This window comes from Anastrepha ludens, chromosome 2 (assembly GCF_028408465.1).
Source record: "Anastrepha ludens isolate Willacy chromosome 2, idAnaLude1.1, whole genome shotgun sequence".
NCBI classification, from domain to species: domain Eukaryota; kingdom Metazoa; phylum Arthropoda; class Insecta; order Diptera; family Tephritidae; genus Anastrepha; species Anastrepha ludens.
In genome coordinates this window covers 75,988,253-76,006,474 of record NC_071498.1, presented here as the reverse complement: position 1 = coordinate 76,006,474, position 18,222 = coordinate 75,988,253, and the positions used below count along the sequence as shown (strand labels likewise).

Below are 18,222 nucleotides of genomic sequence, written 5' to 3'. Positions count from 1 at the left end.
TGCTGTTGTTGATTCGCCGTAAATGAGCATTACAGTTAAATAAGTTAAATAGAATTCTCTTTTCCAAAACATGCATAACTAAGTATTAAGAGAATTAAGATCTAGTGATACAATGTTAAAACGAAGTTTGTCAAGTCTACGCAGGATAATAGATCTACACCAAAAGAGTGGAGAAATACAGAGGTGATTGAGAATAAAAAGTCAGATACCATACATGGGTTTCGCTTTTGCGATATTTATGATTTCTCTTTCCGTTTTGCCTTAAATTGTACCACCGATCCTGCTCCAAATTTGTTAGAAAGTGAATTTCATCAAGCGGAATCTCCTAATGAATTTTTTGTCTGTGCACTTTTTAAATTAGTCCACTCGCTCCGAAAAGTTCTCGTATCTATATGGTGCTCTAAGGTTTCTTCAAACAGTAGCTCAAGCGCATAAATATATGATAAAAGCAAGCTTTTTTATATATAGGATGGTTCACATAGTGGACCTCTCCCGATTTCACTATTTTATTTATGGCCGAAAACTAAGGACATGGGCTTGGACTTGGTCTTTGGTTTCAGCAGGATAGCGCGCCATGCCACACAGTTCATGCCACAATCGATCTTCGACTATAAGTATATTGTATTATTACTACTTAAGTTTTGACGGTTTTTGAAGATGGCCGTCGTAGGTTTGAATCTCCGTGAAACATCTAAATGAAGAAAAAGTTGTTTTCTAATAACGGTCGCCCCTCGGTAGGCAACGGTAAACCTCCGAGTGTATTTCTGCCATGAAAAAGCTTCTCATAAAAAATATTTGCCGTTTGGAGTCGGCTTAAAACTGCAGGCCCCTCCATTTGTGGAACAAAATCAAAACGCACACCACAAATAGGAGGAGGAGCTCAGTCAAACACCCAAAAGGGTGTAAGCGCCCATTATATATACAAATATATATATAAGTTTTGAACATAAATCAAAGACACCTGCTCAAAGCTCTAGGTTAAAAATATTGTACAACACCGACACAACATAAATTTAAAACATACAGACACATTCATATACTATACATCAATAAGTCACAGAATTCACTATTACTATTATTAAGGGACTCTTCACTCTGAATTGGAATATCTACCAATGCTCTACGCAATATCGATACGGTCACACCAGTACAAGTGACGCCGAACATTTAAGTCACCAGGCGAGAAATTGCCGTTATGGTAAAAACCACATGGGCACCAACCGCGATTGCTTGGTAACTGCAAAGTTATTAGATAAATACGATGTGAATTTGAAGCAAAAAGCATGGTGTTACTTCAGAAACCAAATTATATATTATATGGTATACCTATATATGTATTAGGTTGGGGAAAAAGAAACCCAATATTTTTATTTTTACTTTGTGAAAATATTTTAAAACTATTTTATGGTCGATCTTTAGCTCCTGGGCGATGCTAAGACTACTAACATGCCGGTCAACTTCTATTATTTCTGTGATTTTATCGAAATTTTTTTTTAATATCAAAAATGCCTGAACGGAATCAACGGGACCACAACTGCATGTAATTAGCTGTTACACTATCAGCACCATAAACAGCACTCACAATTTCAGCGGCCTGGAATAGGTACATTTTCGCCCTTTTCAAAGAAAAACTGTAAAATGTCCCGAATTTTCTCTTTGTTGAGTTCCATTGTTAACACCATGTAACTCACAACCAAATGGAAGAAAAAAAATAGCAAACGAGTTTTTTTAATGTGGAATATCACCTTAACAACGAACATAAACCTTAAATTGTTTGATCGATACTTTACGAGATATCGATCACTACAGCCATCTACCAAGAAAATAAAGAATTTCTTTTTCCCCAAACTAATATATACATACGTACATATATTATATAATTGTCGTTTACATCCTTTTTGGCTGTTTGGCGGAACTCCTTCTTCTATTTTTGGTGCGTGCGTCTTGATCTTGTTCCACAAATGGATAGGTCTACAGTTTTAAGGCGCTTCCGAACAGCAAATGGTTTTTTTGTGTTCATGGCAGAAGTGCACTCGGAGGTTTGCCATTCCTGCCGAGGGACGACCGCTATTAGAAAGAACTTATTCTAGCAATTGGTGTTTCATGCACGAACATTCGCACTTCCGAATCGTAGTCACGCATGAACTAATTCGACTACAGCGGCCATCGTCGGAGTGGTATTTTATTATTGTAATATAATAAAAATGGAGGTAGTTATGTAGGAAAGCGTGGTAGAATATTTGTAAACAGAAATAAATTTTATTCATTTCATTTATTTCCTTTCATTCCATTTATTTATTTAAGTCTATGACTATACGAACCTTATTAAATAGATACATATATTTAATTAAAAGTGTAAAAAGTATCCGGAATTATTTCTTAAGTTAGTAACAGTAGCTTTACAAGTTACCATACGTAATTTGACCCCGATCTGTCACTCATTGTGTTGACAGCAGCAGTTATTGGATATCATACTTTTGAGTGCTGTGTGGTGTGGTGCACTTCGAATTCATTCCAAAAGGGAAGCAGTGAATATGGAGTACTATTTACGCTTCGTGAGACGTTTGCGAGAAAATATTCACCAAAAACAATCATGGAAATAGCACCACGTGTGTGGAGGATTGGGTCAAGCGCTGATATAGTAATATTGCACTATATGGGACTTACTTTGAAGGCGCTGGTGTAAATAAACTAATCTTTCGGGTTTTATTTAACAATTCAGGATACTTTTTACGCAGAATGTAAACAATAAGTAATTATAAGTAAAATAAAGCATTATTGCATCCACTATTTAAAAAACGTAACACAAAACACATAATTAAAAAATGTTTATAAACCTAAGGCCGCAAAATAGTTTATATATGCATTAATGTTTCAACTTTAGCTAATGGTAATTTCACATCTGATAATATTATTGGATCACGAAATCCAAATGGGGTTGTCGGTACTAACAATAGTAAACCAAATGTAGAACGTATGATGTATCAAAAAAAGACAAAGCAATCAAATAAGGATAATGTAAAAGACAATGTAAAAGATCATTTTATTGGAAGGCCACTCGATGCGCGTGTAGCTGAAATTCACTTAAAATCGTTCAAAACTGATGTTAAAATGCCTTGGTATGAGAATGGGACTGTAATTAACACAGAGTTTCGAAATGAAATAAGTAAGAATGATATAGAATGTACGTCGCCAAGAAACAGGCAAAATTCGAGTGGCATTGTACTTCCTCTACCTACGGTTGGAGATGTGTGTAATAAAACGGAAATTTTAAATAGTTTAAATGACAGTGCCTGTGAAAAAGATTCTCTCGAAATTTCTTCCCCCAAAGAGACTGACATCGAGGAAGACTCGTTAGAAATAGGATTGATAACAGAAGACAAACCTCCCCGTAAGATAAAAAACAACGCAGAAGACAGAACGGCTACTTATCTTTACGGAGCTTCTATTCAACAAGCAAATGTAGCCCACACGAGTAAACATTTAAAAAAATCAACTGCTTTTATAATACCTTTTACGACTAATAAACATTCAATAGTAAACAATTCCAGTAATAATACACGTAATGAGGTATTGAATAAATCTGGTGTTCAAACAGAATGCATATTCCCGAATGAATCCACAAGCGAGAGAAAACACTTAAACGAAGCAGGCAATGCTATTCACTATAATATTGAACACACTGAAACTCCAATAGATATGGAATGCCAAAAAAAACTATTCCAAGATCTCAAAAAAGTTGAGGGTTTAACTGGAATCAAAAGCGAAAATACAGAAACAACTGAAGAAGAATTACACTTTCGCAAAACATCTTTACAGGACACTGCACGATTTTATTTGTCGAAACCCGATAAGCATTTTACAGCAAAGTCGTATGAACTCATAAAAGAACAAAAATCCATGAACACTTTAAATGCTGAAACGTTCGGTCGAAACAATTCATTTGATGAAATAGAAGGCGGAGAATTCACTATAAATGGGTTGGATACAATCATTGAAGTTAACGAAGGAGACAATAAAGACGGAATGAAAAATGAAAACGAAACTGACTTTTCCTCTGAAACTACTAGCGATTTGTCAAGCAGTTGGACTGAATCAAAAGAATCAGATGAGTTCATTTTATCAGAAGAATTTGAGGGTATATTTGAAACATTTAGCAGTAATCGTCCGAAATCTTTTAACACAATTGCAGAAGTTCAGGGTGGAATATATGAAACAAAAAAAATTAAAATTAACGCTGATGAAGAATTGGGTCTAGAAGGTCGTAACTTAAAATCAAAACATAAAAACAATTTGTTAAATTATACTGAAAAAGAGAATAATTCCGCTGAATCGAGTTTGACTTTACTAATTAAAATGGGTATAGAAGATCAAGATACATCTGAATCTAAATCTATAAACTGCAACAGCCAAGAAACTACAAGCATTAATGCCACCAAATCTAAACATGAGGAAGATGTGAGTAAAAATAGACATCAAGCTGCTGCTGCAATACAAAGTAATTCGGCAAAGTATTTAGCTGCATCCATAATTCAAAGAAATATTCGAAGATATTTGGATGGTAAACGTAAGGAAAGCGATAGTGGTTTTCCGGGAAAACAGGAAGGCTTGCCTGTTAACTTAGAATCTGAAAATACAAATAAGAGTGAGTTTCAAATCAGCTTTAACTCGGAAACAACTTTGAAGGAAACTGAGCACCTTAAAAAAGATTACAGAGATAGATATGAAAATAGTCATGAGATCAAAATAGAAGAACCACATGTTAATCAGCACAACAAAAGAAAAAATCTCATAACTTCAAAGAAATGGACCAACGAAAAAGCAGCAGCTGTCATTCAAAAGGCATACAAAACATATTTAGGTTACAAGTGTAAAAAAAGAAACACAGAAATATCACAAGCAGTACATAAATATAACAATAAATTGTCTGCTAATCAATGTACATCAAAGAAAAATTCCTTGGTGGAAAGTGATGCCACACCATGTCCTACAAGTGAGAGCAAAGTTAATTGGTTTGTGGGAGTAGAACCTATTGAAACTTCGATGGAGTTAAATAAAAGTAATATACCAATATAATTTCAGAGTAATGCTTTATTAAACAACTACTTGGTTTTCTTTACTAATATTTATTTAGTTACACAAAATTTGCCAGAAGCCAAACCTTTATCCAATAATTACGAATCAGGCCCAGGTGAAGTAAATATCAACACAGCAATAATTTTACCTGAAGATTCAATTGGTATCCAGCGAAACTTACAAAGAGATGCTGACCCAATTTCCAACACCTATTTTATACCAAGGAACCAAGATTCAGGTAAGGAATAATCAACTTTATTTCATATGTTCTAAATGATCAAAACAGATGGAAACCAGCAAATGTCCTTAATCAAAAAAATTATTTTTGTTTTAAAGCTCCATTTTTAATATTTTTTTTGCAAACATACATTTCTAGAAAGTTTCATTTGGCTCTAAGTTTTCTAATATCACTGGAGTACATAAAATCCAGCTATATCTTGAGAGTATAGAAGTGTAGTTTGGATTGATTTTCATAATGGCCGCTGTTCTCGATATAGTCTTCCTAAATCTTGATGTCAATGATTTCACTTATCAATTCAGTACCATGATATGTGCAAGTACATATCAACAAATGGAACAGCTATTCAGTTGAGTTATATATATATATATATGGGGCATTCTTTCTCAACGGGAGACCCCTATCCATCCAAAAATGTGTTTGACCTAGAGAGTTCTAATAGGGCTTAAAATTTAGCTCTTATTATCTACTTTTCAATACAGAGTGGCCAAAAACGAAATTCAAGATGGCTCATTTAATATGGCTAAAAATGTAATCAAAATTCATTAAATTCATTCTAACAACCTATGCCAAAAAAATTCATTTCGACGGAAAGAGTTGTACGAGGTCTCAAAATTTAGCTAATAAAGTTTACTTTAAAATACAAAATGAAAAATTTAAAAATCCAAGATGGCGGCCACAACATGGCGGCTAATTTTTTAAAACTGCTCAAATCCACTTAAATTTTATTACTCGGGAATAGTTTGAGTAGTTTTAAAAGAAAGAATGCCCCATATATATAAATATATACATATGTATGTATATAATTGGCGCGTACACCCCTTTTGGGTGCTTGGCCGAGCTCCTCCTCCTATATGTGGCGTGCGTCTTGATGCTGTTCCACAAATGGAGGGACCTACAGTTTCAAGCCGATTTCGAATGGCAGATATTTTTTATGATGAGCCTTTTCATGGCAGAAATACACTTGGGGGTTTTTGCCGTTGCCTGCCTAGGGCGACCGCTATTAGAAAAAACTTTTTCTTAATTTTGAGTTTTCACCGAGATTCGAACCTACGTTCTCTTTAAATTCCGAATGGTAGTCACGCACCTATCCATTCGGCTACGGCGGCCGCCGTAAGTTGAGTTACCATACTGAAATGTAAAAACGCAAGAGAGAGATGTGGTACAAATGCATTATTCGTCATAAAATATTTTGTGCAATACTTTTTAGCGTTTGATGCTAGAAAAGCATAGTCTTTTAATGGACAGTTTTTTAAGGACCGCATAAAATTATTTGTGGCCTAGGGTAAACGATTGATTTTTCGACATTGAAAATATCAAATAATGCAAGAGTTATTTACAGTTTGTTTCTTCTTTATTTATTACTTCCTGTAGCCCAGCCGATTTGCAGCCCTTCCTGAGAACGCCTTTGCTTACCGAGCAAACAAAAAATCTGCTACTACATACATATGTACATACATATGAGTGTAAACTAAATGGTACATGAAATTGCTTGTTATAAAAATAGCAATCAGAAAATCTTTGTGTTTACTTTAGATATAGAAAATGCTTACAATTGTGTGAGAGTAGTCAAGCTATGTGATATGCTGTTGTCAATTTTGATTGGCAGATGTTATGTGGTGTGGATTGGGAAAGAGACGATGGTTGTGTCGGACGGGCTTCTGGAAGGAAGTTGACAATCCCCGTTACTCTTCAACATTTAATCAAGTCAACTACACACAATCGCTGATAAAAACACGTCCCTATATCAGTTAGTAGATGACTTTGTCATTTTGTCGCACCACAAGGACTATTAAAGTATAAAGGGGTTTACTGGGGTTTTATAAAGAGGGGCAGTGGCTAGTTCACTTAATATATCGTTTAATCTAGAAATATGTACCATCATGCACATAGTAGATCAAAGCACCAATACTCGGAAATAGAGTATTGCAGAACTACGACCACTTTAGCAAGCAAAACATCAAGTAGAAAAATTAAAACTTTGGATACTCGTATATACATATAATATATGTACATCTTTTAAAAGTCTGCAAACATTTTGTATATTATTTTTATTTTTTATTTTTTTGCCCTATTCTTCTTCTTCTTTTTTGCCCTATAAATCCTCGAAAACAACCTTAGAGCTAGCGATATTCCTTAGCTATTGAACTAATTAATGCCGTGCTAAAGGAGAAGTCCATATTTTTGACAGACTTTCTAACGGGATTATGGTTCCAGCCAGTGAAATTTTGCAAGTGCGGAATGCTGGTTATTACAAAGCGATGTCAATAATTATGGCGGAAAGGCAAATGTTAGCAACTTGCGAACTGATAAATAATTTGAAGAAATTTTATGTTCAGCAAATGAAAAACTAAATGGGTAAATATGGTAATTGCTAGCAAAAATCTAATGGAAGAGCATTTATTTTGAAATAATCGACACCTTTATTTTAAAATTTTTTGAACGATTCGAAGAAAGTTACAGTTTTTTGAATGCTCTGTCGCAGAACACATTGAAAGCATCAAAAGAGGTTTATTTATCATAGGAAAGTAAAGTAAAGTACTGAGTTTTTTAAAAAGTGACAGTAAAGAGCACATTCACAACAATATTTCAATCGAAACTTCGGCGGTAGCACAACAGATAGAATACAGCGTCCAGCAATAACCAATCAACGATCAACACTCTATATATAACGTGGTAGTGTAACAGACGTTGATTATCGCATTCTTAGTACCTTCCTTAAGAGATGTGAAACGTTTGTTAAAAAAATTGCTATATTGAATGTTTCTTTAACATTTTTGTATAGTTAGGTATAAGTTTTGGAGAACAAATTTGTGCCATATCAATAACTGTGCCTAAATATGCGCGGGGCTATAACGCCTAAAGACAACCGATGGATTGTTCCTTCTCTCCTGTTCTGGCTCGATGATTTTCAGCTCACATAAACGTTGAATATTATCTCTTAGTTATAAAATACATTTGCAAATACGTTAACAATAATTCAAGTCAAGCAACATTTTCCGTTGGGAATAACAGTGAAGAACTTGAAATTTATGTAAATGGAAATCTATAATATAAAAATGAATCGCAAAATGTGTTGGTAAGCGCATAACTCAGCAACACATGGACCAATCTTAACAATTCATTTTTTAAATGTTCCTTGAAGTCCAAGGATGGTTTGTACGGCGAGAAAAATTCGAATAATTTCCGGGAAACCCCTAAAACAGCCCTTTTCTTTTTTCCATACAAATATTGCGCGTTCGCGTGTGTGTGCGCGTTCGTGTGTGTGCGTATTCGTGTTGGAGGATCTAATGCGTTCACACAAAAGTGATAATATCATGAACCCGTCCTAATTGAAAAGTCAAAAAATGTAAGTGCTATAGATTTGATTGGCTTCGCAATATTCTCTCTTTTGTTTTAGTTTCAGAACGAGTTAAAGAATGATTTCATTCCCAAATAATAAATAAAAATAGGTAAGTAAATTCTAAGAATAATCATGCAGGGCTAAACAAATCCAAACATATTTTAAGAATACCAAAAAATAAACATATGTATTTTAAGAAGTACAAAAGAGAAACATATTTTAAAAATAACAAAAAACAAACATTATTAATTAATCTAGAAAACCCATGTTTTTCACATGGTCAATTGTATGTTGCCTATTACCGTGTTGGAAAACCATCAGATTTGTTTGTATATTCACCAGGTAATCAAACAAAAAACATTGTATATCATAAAGCACTACAATAAAAATAAAACAGATTTTTGTTAATAATTATGATTTACTTGATTTACAATAAAGCGATTACTGAAAATACTTATATACGTTTTAATTCATTATTCTTTATTATATCGGTTATTAACCCTATGTTAATAATAATAATAATAAATAATTAATTATCTCTATGTTTTGTCATTGAAGCACCCACTTTATAAATATTTGCCACCTTTAGGTTCCCAATATCCCTTTAGATTATTTTTCAATCAGGTTTGAACCTTAAGTTCCTCTCTTAGTTTGAAGCCCTCTGGCAAACATCCCAGTGGGATTTTTAGTGGGTCCCAAAAGGGTGGCCAAAGTTCGTGGAAGCGAAGATACTTAGGTCACCCGAACTGACCCTTCTCTTTAATTCTCCTGAACAAAACCGTCACCATGATGATAGGGCGGTGTGTGAGGATCAGCAGAGTAAAAACGTCTTAAGGTCGAAATATGAACTGCCACATTCAAAATCTATTTGACAGAACGAAGTCTGTCGAGTCCGCTAGTATGTAATAAAAATATATGTAATCTTTTTATCTATGCAAATAATAAAAATGTGAAATTAAATGAAAAATATAGATTTTGGTTTTTTTTATAATACTAATCTACAACATTCTAATGTTTCATACGTTGTGTGATTCTAACTTTGTTTCCGTTAAAATTATTATGCAAGCATTTTGTAAAATACGACACTTACAATACCTTATAAAATTCGTCTGCTGTTTTTGTTTGTTCCATTTAGTTGTGAGTTACAGGGTGTTAACAATGGAAGCCAACAAAGAGAAAATTCGGAACACTTTACAGTTTTTCTTTGATAAGCTGATTACGTGCAATATTGATTTCGTCTATTCCGTGCAGGCCTTTTTTATGTTAAAGAAAATATCGATAAAAGCTCAAAAATAATCGCAGATGACCAGCATGTTAGTAGTCGTAGCATCGCTCAACAGCTAAAGATTGACCATAAAACAGTTTTAAACCATTTTCGCAAAGTAAAAAAAAAAGTAGTGGATTTATCTTTCCCTAAAGTAATACAAATATGTATATGTTTTACTTAGAAACGAACGATGGTGTGAATCGGCTACAGAATATTTTGAACAATCAGTTAAATTTCAGATTAGTTATGAGAGCACACATGTATATATATTAAACTTTCATTTTATAAGATTATGAATATATTAAGAAAGTATAAAAAAGCTTTTGAAAAAGTATGCAATTAATATAACAATTTTATAATTTGAAGGAGAAGACGGAGCTCAAGTAAATAACTCAATTTCCGAGACCATTCAAGTCGTTTACAACTTTCTATTTGCTGAAAGGCGCCTCTATTTAGAGTCGAGAGATGAAACCAATCAACAGATTATCGATGATTCGAAATCATTTGACTATTCCGAGTGTATTGAAACCTGTGTGCCTTTTGAGCATTTACAAAAATTTGCTGAAACAACTCAAAATGAAGGCGGTGAAAACCATTTTATCGTCGAAGCTGCTAACAAGTTACGTGGCACAGATGAATTAGTTGACAACATGCAGAAGCGTCTGCTCTGTAGAAGCAACTCTTTCGATTCTGCAAATGAAAAGGTTAGAAGGCAGAGAAGCTTTGAAGAGCCCGTTATCTGGGCCATGCAGGATATACAGGAAAGTAAAAAATCTACGCCTGATACGGAAGATGACAAAGTAGTAGTGAAACCAATGGAAATCGAAGATACCCGTGAAAGTTCAGCATTAAGCGATTCTATAATCATTAGCCATATGTCCATCGATGAGGACGAAAATGACAGATTGGAAAATCCTCTAAAAATTGAAGAGGCATTTGAAAGGCATTTTACTAAGCCACTAGAGGACTCTGAACTTTCTGTAGGAACCATAATGAATGATAACGAGGAAGAATATTTTCATTCGGAAAAACATACATATAAAAACAAAACAAACTCATGTAGTATATATTTAGACGATGATACTTCAGAAAACATTAGAAAAAAAATGATGGCCTCTTCATTAACTGAAACAGAATCTGATGCATCGGATGATCCGATTTCTGATAGCAGAGCAACTCAGCTGACGGATTTCAACATATGTACTATTATAAACGACACAACTGGCACTTCAAGTGACACTGAATCAACAATAATTTCCACCGCAGAAAAAGCACATGGTGTAGATAATCCTATTCCACTAAAGAGTGACGATACCATCGACCAGTCTTCAGAAATACTTGCCGAGGAAAATTCACCTAAGAAAATGCCCACATCAAATCGCAACTATCATCGAAAAAGAGATTTAGAACTACGTAATACTGTAGCACGTCGCATGACTTTTCAAAGGGGGGATGCAATACTGAATGATTCCATGCCTGATGAAGAAAAATTATGTAGTACAAATATTGAGCAGCAGAAGGGATCAATAGAAAAATATGTTTCCCATTCAAAAGGTAAGTACATATCAGCAATAAAAACACCTACTCATTCACGTATGTACATATGTATTTGCATATACACAAATGCACGTACATGCATTCACGCAACCAAGGGGCACAATGGGCAATATGAAATTATCGCCCAAAAATTATAGTGAAATAAATATAATATAAAATATTGCCGGCAAAAACATGAAAATTATGTGGATTGCCTTCGTATTTTTATACCAATGATCACGCGGCGTTTTTTTTATTTTTTATTCCTTTATTATTCCACTTCGCAACATAGGACTTCAACAAAACATTTGAATCTTATTCTGTTAGCCGCTGTTCTCTTTACGACATCCCACACTTGGTTAACTGTTTCTAGTTAATGAAGGTTAGAACGCCACCAAGTATTTCGTGCATACTCTTGTTTTAGTTTTCTGCGAGATTTGTCTATTTTTCCAATTGCAGACATTTTTCTGCGTCTTCTTCAGCTCCACCATTCGTTGAAATTATGCTACCGAGATAACAGAAACTTTCAACATACTGCACCGCTTCTCCCTCGATTGCAATATTGTTGGGATTTGTATCGTTGATTCGCATTGCTACCGTTTTCTCGCTGTTTATTTCCAGACCAACGTTTCGTGCTCGGTGACTAGAAAATTTCATTTGGCCTGCATGTCGGAATGCCTGTGTGAAGGCAGGCAAATATCGCCAGCATAGTCGCGGTCGTGTAGTTGGCGGGATAGCGTCCAAGTGATGCCTTGGCTCTTTTTTTCAACATACTGCATCACTTCGTCAAGTGTGACCGCGAAAAGAAGTGGCGACAGTTGGCAGCCCTGTTTCACGCCGGATGTTGTTCTAAATGGAGTGATTGTGGCGCCATTATGGAAAGCGTTAGCTCTGCAGTATAGTAGAGTGTCTTTATAATCTGCACAATTTTTGTTGGAACTCCTTTTTTCCTAGGGAAGACCATATTGCAGTGTGCTTGATGGTATCAAAAGCCTTCAGGAAATCATTAAAGACCATATAAAAAGGGGTGTTCCATTCTAAGGATTGTTCAATAATTATCCTCAGAGTATTCAGAGTGTTCATCGCGTAATGACATTTGAAGTGTGTCCAAAATAATAGTTGCGACTATTTTATAAATAGTGTTGAGCAACGTGATGCCTCTCCAATTGCCGCATTCCTGAAGGTCACCTTTTTTGGCAGCTTGATCACAATGCCTTCCGTCCAAGATGTCGGGAAGTTTTCGCTCTCCCAGGCTGCAGCGATGTGCGGATGTAGAATCAACGAGCTAACGTCTGTATCGGTGAGGAAAAGTTCAGCCAGGATCCCGTCATCACGCCGCGTAAGCACTATGTAATACCTGAGTTTCTAAGGAATAATGAAGAATGTGGAATTTAAAAAATGATTCAATAAGACTGGGAAGCAAACTAAAATTAATGGATTAATTTACATAAAATGTCTACATAAATTTACAGAAATCATGGATATAAAGCAATTTGCAATATGAAGACCGAGTAAAAGCCAAAAACAGTTTTTTTTAGCTTTATGGAAGGTACCCAGTGGTGCAACCATTTCTAATATGTTTTCTTATTAGCATAATAAGACCATTCCTGACTTCCTCTTCAGTCTGTTAAATGAGATGGGATTGAGAGTTATTTCTGTGATTAAAAGGTTTATGAGTGATTGAAGTCTTTTATTATGAGATGTGGCAAGCTTTTTTATTCTTCAGCTATTATAAGAAATTTGAGATCACGATGTATTTGGATATTTGTGATGTTATATGGTGCGTTTATAATCATTCTTAGGGTTTTTGACTGGAATCTTTGGAGTATTTCGATGTTAGAGTTAGCTGCAGTGATCCAGAGTTGTATGCCATAAGTCCATATTGGTTTTAAGATAACTGAGTAGAGTAATAGTTTACTTTTGAAAAAAACATGAGAATTTCGGTTAATCAACCAGTATAGGTCACGGAGTTTAATTCCATGTGCTTTGGATTTGGTGAAAATATGCGTTTTGCAACTAAACTTGCTGTCGAGGTGCATATTAAGATATTTTGTAACATTATTTTGGGGAATGATTACATTATTGATCTTAACGGGTGGGCAAGTGTTTCGTTTCAGTGTAAAGGTAACTTGAGCAGATTTCGTCCCGTAAGTTTTTATTTTCCAGTCATCCAGCTCAGACTGTTTGTTTAACAAAGAAGTGTCGGGCAATTATGGGCATAATTTTTTTGAGAAAAAGGGATTCCATAAGTTCAGAGGTCATGGGCAATAAGCTGATGGGGCAATAAGATTCCACTTTTTCTGCGCTTTTTCTTGGTTTAAGGATCATTTTTATTTGTGCGACTTTCCATTGGGTGAAACAAAAAACGATAGCATTATACATATACAATATATACGTGAGAAAAGATATTCCTTTATCGGGCAGTTGTTTGAGCAGTTGTCCAGTGATGAGATCATTTTCGGGAGCTTTCTTTGTTTTTAGCCTTTTTATTGATGTTTTTACTTTGTCGAAAAAAATTTTCATGGGCGAGTCCGCTCTGGTGAATAAGTTCCGGGGTGCCTTTAACTTTTTGGACAATGCTTAGCGAGGGTTCGACTTCATGTGGTATAAAGACTTGGGGCAAATGTATGGGCTTTTCAAGATCCGATTTAGCCCACTTCTTATTTTCCATTTAGATGGCTGCCTGTGTTAAGATTGGTCCTTTGAATTTTTTTGTTGCTTTCGAAAGAGAGTATTCAGAAGATGACGATGCATCGAGGTTACTGAGGTAGCTTTGAAGTTGAACGTTATGATATATTTCAAGGATTTTTTGAGTTCTTGTGCGAGCGAGTTCAGAGTTTTTTTGTCTTCAAGGCGTCTGTTTTGTTCCCATTTTTTTCTCGCCTGGCGCTTTTCTTTTAGCTTTTTTTGAACCTCGAGAGATATCTGTTGGCGTTGTTGCTTGGTTATCGGGGGTGTTGAGTTCCAAGTTGCTTGCTGAAGGCAATTATTGAAATGTTCAACTGCAATTGTTATGCCTTCATTAGACTTGAGTAGAAGCCCTATGTTAATTGTTGAGGCAATTAAAGTTCGGAAATAATGCCAATCAGTTTGCTGTGAAGAGTACAAGGGATAAGAGATTCAGCTATGTCTTTATTTAATTTGATCATTACTGGAGAGTCATTAGAGGTTAATTCATAACATGAGTTACAGGTTATTTCATTTTCTGGAGTACCTTTGTTTGTGTCACTAGACCAATATGTTGGAGAGCCTGAGGAGACTGTGAAGAGGTTCAATTTTGTGATGGCGGCCAAGAGTTGCCGACCTTTTGGGGTAGAGAGACAGGATCCCCATTGCGTGTGTGTCGCGTTATTGTCACCTCCAGCAAGAAATCTATTGCCAAGAGTTTTAAAGAATTTTTCGAGTTCCTCTGCTTTGATAGAATGCTTGGGTGAGCTATACACAGATGAGATTGTGATGGGACCCTGTAAATTCTCGACAACTATGCTTGTGGCTTGTTTAGCTTCCGTACAGTATGAGTTAATGCCGTAGTTTTTAATTCCGTTTTTTCTTAAAATAGTGGAGCCAGCATGTGCTTTTTTATCAAGGTGCATTGTGTGATAAAGCTTATAATTTGTGTATTCGAAAATAGCTTTTATCGGTGAAATGAGTTTTAGATATAAGAAGAATATCTATGTGATGGGATTTGAGTAACGTTTTATTTTCCAATACGTGTTTTGAGAGTCCATTGGCATTCCACAGGAGAAAATTCATGGGTTTGAAGGGTTGAACTTTGGAGTCGTGAGAGTTACGAGCAGATTAATCATAGATGAGACCTGTTACAATACTTGCTTGAGGAGTGCGATCATTTCTCGCATTTCACTTGAGGACTCTGATGTTGTTTCTTTGGGCTGAAAGACTGGGGGCATTTGTATGGGTATTTTTGTGTATATATTTGTGGAATATTTTTAACAACTTGTGAATAGGAAGGTGAATTTGAGTTGTGATGGGATGGTTGAGTGGCAAAGATGAATTTGGATGAGTCCCGTGGTTGGGTGGCAAGAGCGGATATTTCATTATTTCTTCTTAGTGGCGGATACTTCAGTTTTTGCAAATTTTTATATACCATACAGCCTTTATAGTTGGCAGGGCGATTGCCTTCGCACAAAGCGTGATTAATGGTGTCACTTTTCGTCTTACGTGAATAGTTTACAGATAAATGAGCTGCAGCGCATTTTATGCAGACTGTTTTTTGTGGCAATAAGATTTAGTGTGTACATATTTCTGGCAGTTAACACATGGAGGATGTGGGGGCTCAAATGTAATTTTTATATTTAGAACATTGTTGACACCGTAAATATCTTTATTATTTTCACTTTGTTTTAATTCAATGATGAACATTGATAGAAGTTTTTTTAGTGGTTATGTGTTTCATATTATATATGTATATTTATTGCTTTGTGACCGAGATTTTGCAAGTTCAGGCGAGATGTCTTCTGTGCAACAGAGTGATGCATACTTTTTAAAATAACTTTAAAGTTCCTATTTAGATTTGTATGTATAAAATTCTGTTTGTTTTTCTTCTAAGAAAGTAACTATAGCTTTGTAGGCGTCGGGGTTGAGCGGTTATATTTTGCCCTGCTCATTATTATGAGCCTTAGGGCATTCGAGGCTGGAGCTTGTTCTGCTACGAGTCTCATCAGTGGGGTAATATTGTTAACTGTGTCAACGAATATTGGTGGGGGTTTGGGGTTTCCATCTTCGTCCTCGATTTCTAAGGGGGAAATCGATTTTCTGTTGGTTCCGAGCTGCCTAGCCGATACTAGTCAAGTTTGGCTTGTTTTGGGTTTATTTTAAGCTTGCCTGGGCTATAACGGATTGCCAATCCCTACCTGTAGAATTGTTGGGTGAAAGCTGTACGGGAAACTCCTGTTGTTGATAAAGTAGATGCAGTAGCTACTGTATATTTTGCTTTATACTGAGTTTTGGACTATTTTGGGCTGTTTGCAACTGGTGTAGGGGTAAAGCATTTCGTGCTCATTGAATTTGGGGTCTGTCCCGAGCCAGATGAATATTGCTTTTGAGACTGATGTTGATGTGGTTCCTTTTGTTGAGACATTTGCGTTTTTCCCTAGGGTAGTGTATTGTTGATTTTGTTGCTGTAATTGTTGTAGTGGTTATTTTTGTTATTGTGGTTGTTTTTGTTGTAAGAGGCCACCCTCTTTGGGCGGGGAGTGACCAATTTCCATGTTTTTTTTAATTATTATGAGGTTTAAAAGTCCTTTGCCAACTCTTAATAGAAACCATAAAAGTAGTTTGCATACTTCTAGGCCGCATTTTAGACTGATTGAGTGGATCTCGCAGGTGATTTTATTTTTTTTTTGTTGTTTTTGTAGCACTATTCACTGTTTTTGCAGCACAATTCACTTGCTTGTTTTTATGCACTTCCGATAGAGAAAAGTTGCTTCTATAGGATTTGCTTGAGTTTTAATTTACAACTTCCCTCGGGAGAGGACTTTTTAGCAATCACTTTTCATAGAATATAATTAAATTATTGAAAAAAAAAGGGTTAAATTAAAAAAAAATTCGCTGACAACAATCAATTTTTATATTTATTTTCTCCTTTGTGATTTGGATTTAATTTGCTTAAATAACGGGTTTATTTGTTTTTTATTTAATTTTTTTTAGAACATTGAGGGGATTTTATTCAAAACTCTCCCTACGAAAAAAATGCTGGTTGCGGGCTTGCACATATACAATATAAGTTTACAGGTACGAATACAAATACAAATGTACACACGTAATCATACAAACAAATATATATATTATATATTTACATGAGTATATTAATGTACATTTGAACTTATTTATTATATCAATGATAACAATGCATTATTTTTTTCCAGAAAGAAATGTGCCAGAACATACCTCGTACAAATTAAAATGGCTTTCGATGAGACAAAATTCAATGCCTGTTCAAATCGATTCCGAAATTTTTCGTGTCATTCCAAAGCATATGCGTAAAAGAAACAAAAGCGCCGACGAAAGCAGAAAAACATCTAAACGTCTTTTAAAAGAGTAAACATTTAAGGTGAAGTAAAAAGTAGTCAACGTTTTAATTTTTTTCGACAATGAAATGTTATAATTATACTGTAACGTTTTTCTCAAATAAACTTGCATTGTTCTAAACATCTATAGTAATTTTTAAATGTGCAACTCGCCTTTTCTGGAAACTTCTGTCCTGTCGTCTTGCATTCCTATTTGGTTTAGTATCATTCGTTTGTTGCCAGACGATCTGCGAATGTTCATAATTCGTCTCGATTTGAGACCCAAATATTCGATCCAAACAGAGCCAATATCTCCAGATAGACTACTTTGTCTTTCACCTATCCAGTTTTGCAATGCTGTATACGGTACACTACATCATTCAATCTTTTAATCACCTTGTATGTTCCCAGGATGTTTGCAGTTTTGGAGAAGCCCCGTTTTTTCTTTCCGGATTATAAAGAAGTACTAAGATACCTTCACTAAATCCTTCGGGGTTCACAGCTCGGCCAAATCGACCTTTCATTCTATTACTAACTATCTTGCCTCACATGATGCTGTAGTTCACATTTCGTGTTATCCAATGACTCCCTTCATCCATTGCAAGAATGACACCTCTCCGAACGCTAAATCACCCGGAAGCCTTAAATAGTTTCCAGCGATTGTGATTGGTCGGTAGTTTTCGTGTTCCCGCAAGGTCTTATTTCACCTTCGGCAGCGATTCGCCAGTACCCTCTT

At 35.3% G+C, this 18,222-nt stretch overlaps 1 protein-coding gene across 2 annotated transcripts; it reads left to right on the top strand.

Annotated features, from left to right (window-relative positions):
- Nucleotides 1-2,326: 2,326 nt before the first annotated feature.
- LOC128871894 (serine-rich adhesin for platelets) lies at nt 2,327-17,621 on the top strand. Of its 2 annotated transcripts, XR_008456074.1 has the most exons (5): nt 2,327-5,059; nt 5,135-5,314; nt 10,291-11,478; nt 17,128-17,211; nt 17,346-17,433. XR_008456074.1 is itself a non-coding variant. In XM_054114048.1 (4 exons), exons 1-4 carry the CDS (start codon nt 2,977-2,979, stop codon nt 17,519-17,521), a joined length of 3,627 nt encoding a protein of 1,208 aa, XP_053970023.1. In that variant the 5' UTR covers nt 2,327-2,976; the 3' UTR covers nt 17,522-17,621. The 2 variants fall into 2 exon arrangements, 1 of the variants encoding a protein (XP_053970023.1); XM_054114048.1 differs by lacking the exon at nt 17,128-17,211 and having other exon boundaries at nt 17,346-17,621.
- The last annotated feature ends 601 nt before the right edge of the window (nt 17,622-18,222 follow it).

Excerpts from the sequence above, each read along its gene's own strand:
- LOC128871894 (XM_054114048.1), top strand. The coding sequence starts at position 2,977 with ATGATGTATCAAAAAAAGACAAAGCAATCAAATAAGGATAATGTAAAA. Across the intron at positions 5,315-10,290 it reads ACCAAGGAACCAAGATTCAG|GAGAAGACGGAGCTCAAGTA; the intron begins GTAAGGAATAAT and ends TATAATTTGAAG. Across the intron at positions 11,479-17,345 it reads ATATGTTTCCCATTCAAAAG|AAAGAAATGTGCCAGAACAT; the intron begins GTAAGTACATAT and ends ATTTTTTTCCAG.